The 12,054-nt window shown below is 42.3% G+C and overlaps 1 protein-coding gene across 1 annotated transcript in view; it reads left to right on the forward strand.

Moving 5' to 3' along the window:
- LOC126281558 (myrosinase 1-like) overlaps positions 1–12,054 on the forward strand; it is a 99,607-nt gene that overhangs the window by 40,847 nt on the left and 46,706 nt on the right. The window contains exons 4-5 of the mRNA XM_049980629.1: positions 5,172–5,294; positions 5,377–5,557. Of these exons, the coding sequence (XP_049836586.1) occupies positions 5,172–5,294; positions 5,377–5,557 (304 nt within the window). The remainder of the gene's footprint in view (positions 1–5,171; positions 5,295–5,376; positions 5,558–12,054) is intronic.

Consider the following 12,054-nt stretch of genomic DNA (forward strand, 5'->3'; position numbering starts at 1 on the left):
GTTTCAAATGTAAGACATTTCCAGGGGCAGATGTGGACTCTGAACACAATCTATTGGTTATGACCTGTAGATTAAAACTGAAGAAACTGCAAAAATGTGGTAAATTAAGGAGATGGGACCTGAATAACCTGAAAGAACCAGAGGTTGTACAGAGTTTCAGGAAGAGCATAAGGGAACTATTGACAAGAATGGGGGAAAGAAATACAGTAGAAGAAGAATGGGTAGCTTTGAGGGATGAAGTAGTGAAGGCAGCAGGGGTTCAAGTAGGTAAAAAGACGACGGCTAGTAGAAATCCTTGGGTAACAGAAGAAATATTGAATTTAATTGATGAAAGGAGAAAATGTAAAAATGCAGTAAATGAAGCAGGCAAAAAGGAATACAAACGTCTCAAAAATGAGATCTACAGGAAGTGCAAAATGGCTAAGCAGGGATGGCTAGATGACAAATGTAAGGATGTAGAGGCTTATCTCACTTGGGGTAAGATAGATACTGCCTACGGGAAAATTAAAGAGACCTTTGGCGATAAGAGAACCAGTTGTATGATCATCAAGAGATTAGATGGAAACCCAGTTCCAAGCAAAGAAGGGAAAGCAGAAAGGTGGAAGGAGTATATAGAGGGTCTATACAAGAGCGATGCACTTGAGGACAATATTATGGAAATGGAAGATGTACATGAAGATGAAATGGGAGATATGATATTGCGTGAAGAGTTTGACAAAGCACTGAAAGACCTGAGTCTAAACAAGGCCCCCGGAGTAGACAACATTCCATTGGAACTACTGACGGCCTTGGGAGAGCCAATCCTGACAAAGCTCTACCATCTGGTGAGTAAGATGTTTGAAACAGGCTAAATACCCTCAGACTTCAAGAAGAATATAATAATTCCAATCCCAAAGAAAGCAGGTGTTGACAGATGTGAAAATCACCGAACAATCAGTTTAATAAACCACAGCTGCAAAATACTAGCACGAATTCTTTACAGACGAATGGAAAAACTAGTAGAAGCCGACCTCGGGGAAGATCAGTTTGGATTCCGTAGAAACACTGGAACACGTGAGGCAATACTGACCCTACGACTTATCTTAGAAGAAAGATTAAGGAAAGGCAAACCTAAGTTTCTAGCATTTGTAGACGATAAAGCTTTTGACAATGTTGGCTGGAATACTCTCTTTCAAATTCTAAAGGTGGGAGGGGTAAAATACAGGGAGCGAAAGGCTATTTACAATTTGTACAGAAACCAGATGGCAGTTATAAGATTCGAGGGACATGAAAGGGAAGCAGTGGTTGGAAAGGGAGTGAGACAGGGTTGTAGCCTCTCCCCGATGTTATTCAATCTGTATATGGAGCAAGCAGTAAAGGAAACAAAAGAAAAATTCGGAGTAGGTATTAAAATCCATGGAGAAGAAATAAAAATTTTGACGTTCGCCGATGACATTGTAATTCTGTCAGAGACAGCAAAGGACTTGGAAGAGCAGTTGAACAGAATGGACAATGTTCTGAAAGGAGGATATAAGGTGAACATCAACAAAAGCAAAACGAGGATAATGGAATGTAGTCGAATTAAGTCGGATGATGCTGAGGGAATTAGATTAGGAAATGAGACACGTAAAGTAGTAAAGGAGTTTTGCTATTTGGGGAGCAAAATAACTGATGATGGTCAAAGTAGAGAGGATATAAAATGTAGACTGGCAATGGCAAGGAAAGCGTTTCTGAAGAAGATAAATTTGTTAACATTGAGTATAGATTTAAGTGTCAGGAAGTCATTTATGAAAGTATTTCTATGGAGTGTAGCCATGTATGGAAGTGAAACATGGACTATAAATAGTTTGGACAAGAAGAGAATAGATTTTTTAGAAATGTGGTGCTACAGAAGAATGCTGAAGATTATATGGGTAGATCACATAACTAATGAGGAAGTATTGAATAGGATTGGGGCGAAGAGAAGTTTGTGGTACAACTTGACCAGAAGAAGGGATCGGTTGGTAGGGCAAGGGATCACCAATTTGGTATTGGAAGGCATCGTGGAGGGTAAAAATCGTAGAGGGAGACCAAGAGATGAATACACTAAGCAGATTCAGAAGGATGTAGGTTGCAGTGGGTACTGGGAGATGAAGAAACTTACACAGGATAGAGTAGGACGGAGAGCTGCCTCAAACCAGTCTCAGGACTGAAGACCGCAACAACAACAACAGTGACGGGACATTACAATAAACTTAGAAGAGACCAGACGGCTGTTATTTTAAGGAAAAATAATACGTTGATAAATTCTTCTACTTCCATTCCACACAAGGATAAAAAATTTTTGCTAAGGAGTGAAGCTAAGTGTCCCAGACTTTATGGGTTAATTTCAAGCCGTCTTTATTCCGTTGGAATAACACATACAATATAAATAAGACATAGTACATCCGGTGTTTTGTACTTCGCCAATGTCCGCCACCAGGGTGGGGTCTTACAGGGCGACACCAATAATAAATAGTATGTGGAAAAAGGAAGAAAACACAAATGAAAAGACAAAGAAAGAAAGACACAGAACAAAGACGGATATTCTTCCTGTGGATAGGCCCCAGGAGTCAAGGCAGAAGAATAGCCAGCAGCCTATCCGACGCCGGCTCGAGGCATCAGCCTTCTGGAAGCCGTCATACGCTCGTAGATTCGGTAACTTGTGCAGCAGCTCTGCAGTACTCTGGTGCTGAGTACCGCCAGTTCTCGGGGTCGAAATCCTAAAGTGGGGAGATCCTTCGCCGACGCTGGAGGCCATGCGCCCCTCCAGTTCAATGTCGCGGTGGACACAGTCACCTCCTCGACGTCTCGGTGCAGGTTGGAGATGGCATGCCGGATGGATGGCGTGTCGTAGTAGGCCACCTTCTAGGAGTGACACCAGTCGAACCGGAGATGGTCTCCGACTACCTGGGCGTCAATCACGCGGGCGGTGCCGTCTTTGACCGCCACCACGTCAGGCTTGCGGATTCCCTCAGGTGTACGGAGGTGGGGCTCCACTGAGACATTGAAGCCCCTCTGCGAGAGTCCACGAGCGACATAGCGCACAGTTGCGTCGTGTCGTTTCACTCGGGACCCGTGCGTCCTGAAGCAAGCCTGTAATACGTGGTTGGCGGTTCCACGGCCTGGCAGCCCGCGCGGCATCTGGTGTCCTCTTCTCGCCCCCGACTGCACTGTGCCCTCGTCAAATCTCCCTCTGAGACCCATTGTTAGTACGATTGATTCCCCAACTTATCAAATATCTAGGTATCTAGCTACTCTTCTGGAACCACACATTGGTAAGACTGATTCTTACGTGAGGGATTCACGTGATTTTATTGAGAAAATTGAAGGTCTAACCTTGGCCCCTGAACACATTTTGGTTAGTTTTGTTATCATATCTCTGTCTACTATGATTCCGGTCAAAGAAGTTATGGTTTACATAGCGGAAGTTTTCCCTGAAGAATGGCCGCTCTGTTTAGACACTGTCTCACGTCTAGTCAGTTTCAGTGGCTGAGGAGTTTTATGAGCAAGTGGATGGTGTTGCCATGGGTAACCCGTTGAACCCTGCGATTGCCAATTTTTACATGGAGAAATTAGAACAATTAGCGTTGAATAAAGCAAATAAGAAACCATGTTGTTGGTATCGTTATGTAGACGACACATTCGTGGTTTGGACACTCGGTAAAAAAGCCTTAGATGAATTTTTTGATTATCTCAATAACATAAACCCTAAAATTCAGTTTACCATTGAAGTGGAAAAAGACCAGGCTATTTCGTTTCTCGATGTGTTAGTCATGAGACAGACCGATGGCAGTCTAAAACATTAAGTGTTTAGGAAGAGCACACATACTGATAGATACTTACATAAGAACTCCAATCATCACCCACAACAAAAGAGAGGTCTAATCAAAAGTTTAGTGGACAGGGCAAAACGGATTTGTACGCCGGAACATCTGGATACGGAACTGAATCATCTGAAACAGGCCTTCGAAAAGAATGGGTACTCAAACAAAGAAATTAATAGAGTCTTAAGACCTAATTACAGCAGGCCAAAGGACAAGAATGGTACACGACAATGGAAGAACGCGGTGTCTTTACCTTTCATTAGTAGGGTGACAGATCGATTCGGCAAACTTTTGCTGAAACATAAATTGAAACCGGTATTCAAACCTACCAGAAAAATAGGACAAGTACTTCGTTTTGTTAAAGATAGAAGGCCACCATTATGATCTAGCGGTGTGTATAAAACTCCGTGTACCTGTGGCAAGGTCTATATTGGTACTACGAAAAGAAGTGTGAATACGAGGGTAAAGGGGCATAAGTCTTTGCCGACTGGGTAAAATAGATAAATCAGCCGTTGCGGGATATGCACTTCAGTCCGGTGACCATGTAGTTAATTTTCTGAAACTACGGGTTTAAGTGCTACCACGAACTATTATCCACGACTGTGTAGGGAGGCTATTGAAATTTATAAACATGAAGATAATTTTAATAGAAAAGAAGAGGTCTTGAAATTAAGCGAGATATGGACGGTGGCGTTACAGAATCGACAAGTGATTTTTATCTATGACGGACTATTAAATTTTATCTTTGACTAGTTTTCTCTTGATACTATGTGCAAGCTAGACCACGCCCACTTTCCTCGGTATTTAGGCCGCTCTCCGATCCTCGACTCGTCAGTCGGCAGGACTCAGCAGGACCAATCATACCTCTGAAGTTGTCCAACGTAGTATTGGACGAAACGTTAGGAATAGAAGTATTCCATGGCTAGTATAACTCGGAAGAATTATCAACAACAGTACCATCGGGTCGTGAAAGCCTTCATTGTATGAACTGACTCTTTTATTAGAACATGTTACACGTTTCGGAATTACACCTATCTTCAGACATCACGAACTTCAACTCCTTCCTAACCAACCAGTCGTCTTGAAGCAGAGCGTATACTGCTTGTGTCGCAGTCATATGTTATTCGACATTTTGAGTTGCCAAGGCTGTACGCCTGGTTGGTTAGGAAGGAGTTGAAGTTTGTGATGTCTGAAGATTGGTGTAATCCAACGCGTAACATGTTCTAAGAAAAGAGTCCATTGAACATCTCATGACTTTATTGCGACTGTAAAGCATTGGTTGCTAATTACTATTCTGATGGAAGCATCATAAGGTTGCATGCCCTGATTTCTATGCTGTGCTTTTAGGTGACGATGTATCACTGGGACATGCCTCAATCGCTGCAGTACCTTGGTGGTTGGCCCAACGAGTTGATCGTCGATTATTTTGTGGAGCACGCCAGGATACTTTTCGAAAACTTTGGGGACAGGGTGAGTCTAAATTTCACTCACTATTGTCAGTGACCTTTCCATATATTAAAAAAAAAGTTAATAGCAGCGTTTGTCTGCACAGGTGAAGTGGTGGACCACATTCAACGAGCCGGCTGTTTTCCTGAGAGGCTACGCAAGCGCCAATATTGCTCCCGGACAGAACGCTTCTGGAATAGGCGACTACCTGGCGACTCACGCAATGCTCAAGGCGCATGCGCGTGTTTGGCACCTGTACGACGAACAGTACCGGGAGGCGCAGAACGGTCAGTGATCTGTCGTAGTCCAGCGTGTCGTGTAAACCACCGACACTGATCGTCTCTTGTCTTGTCGCCAGACTTCCGTATTTCCTTACACGATCTTTATTTTCATCTGTCCAAAACTCTTCATGTCTGTCACGGTGCTACAAACCTTCAGGTATAAAATTAAACAGCAGTTGGAGGCTACTAACCCGAGTACTTTCTAATGATCTGAAATGAGTGTTTATCCTTTCGTTATTATTACAATTGTGAAATTTAAACCTTTCCTGGTGTACAGATTTCTTTTATTTTCTTACTCTCGTATCAGAGACGCACATATCATACAGAGTAACGACTATATTTCTTTTACCTAAAACATGGCCACTTCCAACGCATTTTCCTCTTTGCAAGAAGCTGGATGAAGACGGCACTGCAGTATACGATGGACAGACCGGTTTTTCCACAGTTACACTATCATCTTGATCACTGTAGCCCCATCTTGCCAAATTAACCTTTGATCTGCCAAATCCAGATCTCAGTCTATTCATTGACTACCAAGTAGTATATTTCTCACCATAGCCAGGAGGTACAGGTTCTGAACCTCTTTTTTCAGCAATGGGGAAGGTACGTCATAGCTCCCCTTACATTTCTATCTACATCTGCATGGATACCCAGCAAATCGCACTCAAGTGTCTGGCAGAGGGTTAATCGAACCACCTTTACAGTGATTCTCTATTACTCCACTTTCGAACAGCGTGAGCAAAAAACAAACACCTCTATCTTTCCGTGCTAGCTCTGATTTCCCGTATTTTTTAATGATGATTCTCTCTCCCGTTGTAGGTCGGCGTCAATAAAATATTTTCGCATTCGGAGAAGAAATTGGTGATTCAAATTTCGTGAGAAGTTTCCGCCGCAACGAGGAAAGCGTTTGTTTTAACGGTGCTCATCCCACATCCTGTATCGTGTCCGTGACACTCTCTTCCCAGTTCGGGATAATACAAACAAAGCGTGCTGCTCTTCTTTGAACTTTCTCGATGTACTCCATTAATCCTGTCTGGTAAGGATCCCAGATCGCGCAGCAGTACTCCTAGAGAGGACGAACAAGCGTATTGTAGGCAGTCTCATCGCTATGCATTCTGCCAATAAATGGCAGTCTTTGGTTCAGCTTCCCTACAACATTTTGTATGTGTTCTTTCCAATTTAAATTTGTTCCTAACTGTGATTCCTAGGTACTTAATTGAATTTACGACCTTTAGATTTGATTGATTTATCGTGTAAAAGTAGTTTAACGGATTCCTTTTAGCACTCATGTGTATGACTTCACACTTTTCATTATTTAGCGGCAGCTGCCAGTTTTCGCACCATTCAGATATATTTTCCAAATCCTTTTGCAATTTGTTTTGATCTTCTGATGAGTTTAATAGACCGAAACGACAGCATCATCTGCAGACAACCGAAGACGGCTGCTCAGATTGTCTCATAAGTCGTTCATGTAGATAAGAGCCTTGAGGCCTTGAGGAACGCAAAAAATCACTTCGGTATTATTCGATGACTCCACAGTTGCAACCTAGCTTTCTCAGCCGTGATTCTAAGTGTCGTCGACATTCCATGGAAACGCAGTCGATAACTCGGGTACATTAACACACAAGCTCAGTGCGAAGTGACATTGCAAGAGCTGGCTTTTGACATATTATTATAAATCAGTTTTGTTCCCCTCTTAAAAATATTAATGTACAAAATTGTCGCTGTAGTGGGATGAACTCAAGTTTGGATTCGTGTCGAGAACCAAGAGAAGGTAGAGTGGATGATCACAAAGAACGGCAAATAATTTACGACTGAAAAACATGAGACTGTTATGGTTATTCACAAGAAAGTGTGCCATTTATGCAACATCTCTGCCTACAAGTTACTATATTTTGACGTTGCGCTCTAATTCACTCTATAGAAATGGAATCTACTAAGAAAGTAGTGTCATTCGAGCCACCTATCCCACTACGAGCCAGGTGGTCTTAGAGCGTAAGAACGGAACACTGACAGACAGCTTGGAGGCCAACAAGCGTATATTTTATTATTTATATTTAATATTTATGTGTTAATCTACATTTCCAATTGTGCTGCTGTCGTTACTTGTACGGAGAACTTGTTAAAAGTAATTTCTATAACGTTCAATTCGCATTGTGAGACTAATCACAGATTTCAGTTACTGCTGACAGCATTGGTATACCAAGAACCAATCACAAGCGAGCCTTCAGCCGGCAGGCGTAAAACTGTTACGACAGCTCACTACTAGACTATGATATATTTCCCGGAAGGCAAAAAATGATTTAATGTATGAAGTACAAATTCGCTTGAAGATGAAATAGTTTATTAAAAATTGCCTCGGGAAACATATATGTGCGATCTCAAGTGAATTCTGAGTCCGTGTGGAGCATTTTGTTGTGACTTTTTACGATATTCGGGAAATAATAAATATACCGAAAATTCCGTGGCTCTGTGAATCGTTTTCTTGATTTTGTGATTTCATTTCTAGCAGCAGTGAGATTTTTCACTTTTGCCGTTTCATTACGCAGTGTTTACTGCATGCACGTTAACGCCCGAGGCCGGCGGAGAAGAAACCACCCAGGTCGACGACTATGTGACATTTTTATAAAAGATGAGCATGTTACCTCCATTTGTGCTGGAAGACGTGGGCGCCATTGTTACATTCAGAAATCCTTCGTGTTTGTTGCACCTGGCATAAGGTTTTGGAGGAAAGTGCAACATACCATATGAGGTTTACAATTTACATGTTTTGGGATACCCACGTTAAACGTTATTACTCTTGGCTTCCCTTGCATGGGCAAAATGCCGTTAAACAGTGGGTAGTTTTAATACGATGTACTTTTCCTTATTACTCATTATAGAAGGGACATAACGCTTCAAATACATACAAGCAATTCACAAAAGACGGTAATTTAGTCTTAATAATCTCTCATGGCATTTAATTAACTAAAAGGTTCCTTAACACACTCAGTAGAACAAGAAATAATGTACACAAGGGTACCAGCTAGTAAGAACGGCTAGGCTCATGTTCAAGACGGATGTGACATGGATGGGTCAGGACAACGACAAAGACAACATGAATTAAGGGACCTCGTTCCAAAATACTGGTTAATGTAGAGGCTGAAAATACCGCTTCAGTTGTAAGGTTCTTTTTATTTTACAATGCTTAAATCACGATCGGTTTCGGGCTCTTACATGCCAACCACTTAAAGTGTGATACTGAAGTTAAGCAGGAGAACGAAGCTAATAATTTTTACACGAAATAGTACAAATAAGGAAAGAAAGGTGGTGCAGTGTTTAGCATGCTGGAAACGCTTTCGGGAGGACGAAGGTTCAAGCCCGCGTCCGGTCATCCATATTTACGCTTTCCGTGATTTCCCTAAATCGCTTCAGGCAAATGCCGGGATTGTTCCTTTGAACGGGCACGGCTGACTTCCCATCCTTACCTCATCCAATGGGATTGATGACATGTTTGGTCCCCTACCCCAAATCAACCAATCAACCAAAAAAGATGTTCCATATAACATGTTAGAAAACAGCGGTCGAGCTAGGTGCGGCGTACTTAAGTCAATGCCAAAGCGACACCAGACAATACAGCGGACGATTGCCTGGGTAGAGAAATATGCAACGGCCCCCACGACACTTAACACTTTGTGGCGCGGTAGCGAGCGACGTGGTGTATAACCAGCGATCGCAGAGTGCGGAGTGGCGTAGACGAAGGAGCAAGTAAACTGGTAAACTAGGTTGGCTAAAGTACTGGCATCTGCTGATGGGAAGAACAACGCTGCAAGAAATAGCCCGGCCGCTCATAATTTGAACTGGTGACTTACATGAAAAAGGGGAAAAAATAATATTGCAAGAAAGTAGCACGAAAAGCGTTAAAAGTACTGTACGATACTGAACGAATGCATTCAACAGAAGCAGTACAGAATTGGAAACAATATTTTTAACTGATAGCCGACGACTTAAAGCTCATGTATAACCGTAAAGAACAGCAAAATTTTGTCTCCACTTTCCAAGAAATGACATGCAAATTTTAAAGTTAGTGGGAAAGCAAATGGCGACGTGACCCTTAATTAGGCTTAGTTACTATACGTCATATGCCTATTTCCTATTGTGAGGACTGCAAAATCCACCCAGTTTCTATTTTAAATTGCCGTAAAAGTCCTCTTTTTATAGAAGTTTCCATATTTTTAATTTTATAGCCTATAACTAAGGCGCGTTATCGTGCGTCGTTATCTGTGTGCTTATTAAATTAAGAGTTGTCTGTCATCCCACGACGTAAAATTTGTCTCACGTATTATCATACGTAAGCCTTATTGAGTTGCCAGCTTTTAGTTAGCAGCTCTTTAATTGCTTCTGCTTTTAATGTACCCTTTAGTGCTATTGCTGCTACCTATTCTTTGGTGTAGAAGATTTTGACAGTGTGTATTTTTAGGTTTAGCCACCTCCAGTTTTGTTTAGTAGCGAGACGTTTTTTAATAGGAATGGCACATGTATACGTTCTTTCAACTCACGTCTGTGGCACGTTATCGCACGTCACCATATGCTTCTCCACTAAGTTAAAAATTTGGCAGTTCCTTACTGCCTTTGTTGTGTTCCTTCAGTCACAATGTGCTTTTAACTTCCTTGCTGTTACGGCATAAAGTCAGCTCCGGCACGCCAGTCGGTAACGACAGGGAAGAGAAGGCTGTGAGAGGAGGTGAGCCAATTGTACGCTGACGGACCTCCCTTCACGACGACAACGCGACAGCAGCGGCCCGCATGTGAAGACGACGTAAGTGCCGCGCCCGAATGGTGGCAGCATCTTCAATGTCAGGCACTTCGTTAGCAGACGCACCATAGCCTCTATTGTTTGTCTATTCTGAAGAAGACTGATCATTTTGTATATCTCCCTTTGCTTGTGGTACATTTATCAAAGTTTTGTAATTGTCTCGTTGTAATAAAACTCCTTAATACGCGTTGTTTGTTTGTCTAGCGAATTGACTATGCAGGATTCCTAGAAACAACACTTGTATCTAATCAGTAATTCAAATTGTTCTTCCAGTCAACAGTAGGCAGTACTTTTGCCAATCTAGTTTACCTATTTGCTTCTTCCTGCTCCGTGGTCTACTCTCGCTAGTGGTACCCAGCGTCCTATACTCGTCCATTGCTGTGCTCGGGATCGCACCACAAAGTGTTGAGTGTCAACTCATATTTCTATACGCAGGCAGTCGTCCGTTGTATTGTCTGGTGTCGCTTTGACACTGACTTAAGTTTCACCGCACCTTGCCCGACCACTGTACAGTACTTACTTTTTCTTGTCTCAAATGTACTGCAGCGTGTAAGATTTGCTATTAGCTTTGGTCTCTTGTTTATTTTCAGTACCACACCTGATGACGGTGGGTGTGTAAGAGTCCGAAACCGATCGTGGTTTAAAAATTGGAAAATAAAAAGATCCTTACAAAATGTTTCAAATGGCTCTGAGCAGTATGGGACTTAACATCTGAGGTCATCAGTCCCCTAAAACTTAGAACTACTTAAACCTAACTAACCTGAGGACATAACAACCATTTATGCCCGAGGCAGGATTCGAACCTGCGACCGTAGCACTCGCGCGGTTCTGGACTGAAGGGCCTAGAACCGCTCGGTCACCACGGCCAGCAAATCCTTGCAGCTTCAACCTATGGTATAATGTTCAGTTGTGGATTTCCCTGCAGCAGGGTTGATACTGGTTAACGTGTTAAAAATGACAATGACTTCGAAATAATGATTCCCGTGTGCCTTGTGTACAAATATGCATATGCATTAGGAATTTAGCTTATCATGAGAGGCTAAGTGCAGTGAACCATATATTATCATGATTGCGTTTCGTAATGAACAAAGTTCTTCGTATTAAACTGGAATCTGTATGTAGAAATTAAATGAAAGAAATGAAAACTTAATCGTGAAATACTTTTTGTTGAGTGATACATCGGAAAGAAACTATCGCGCTATATGTTGAAATAACTCAAGCCTGTGCTATCTACAAGTATTATCTTTGTTATACTCACGCGCCTGGACCAAGAGTGTTTGACTATTCGCTGTTTTCAGGGGTCGCATCCTAACTGGAGCCGGAGGGCAGAACGAGCCTGTTATATAGAGTACCAACGTCTGCCTAGGGCGCTCCCTAGGGTGCTCTGGCGGAAGCGACACATCTCTGATCTCTTCTGAGATCCCTGCTATTCTCGACTGCGGAATTACTGTTACAGCAAGTGTTTACTCTCTGCTTCCCCACGGAACTTTCAAAACAAATTCTGTCACCCACCCAGTCATTCAGAAGTGAGCCCAGGAAAGAATATTGAACAGTGGGTAGAGACACGTAATAAATTAACACATTTCCCATCTCATCCTGGGCTCGCTATTAAGGCGGAATAGTAAAGTCCAGTGTGACTTGCGTGTTGTCAATGCTCTTGAAAATTGACATTTCTAGTGGTACGAGGCTCATCGTACCATTTAAAGCA

Source organism: Schistocerca gregaria, chromosome 7, assembly GCF_023897955.1.
Source record: "Schistocerca gregaria isolate iqSchGreg1 chromosome 7, iqSchGreg1.2, whole genome shotgun sequence".
Taxonomy (NCBI): Eukaryota; Metazoa; Arthropoda; class Insecta; order Orthoptera; family Acrididae; genus Schistocerca; species Schistocerca gregaria.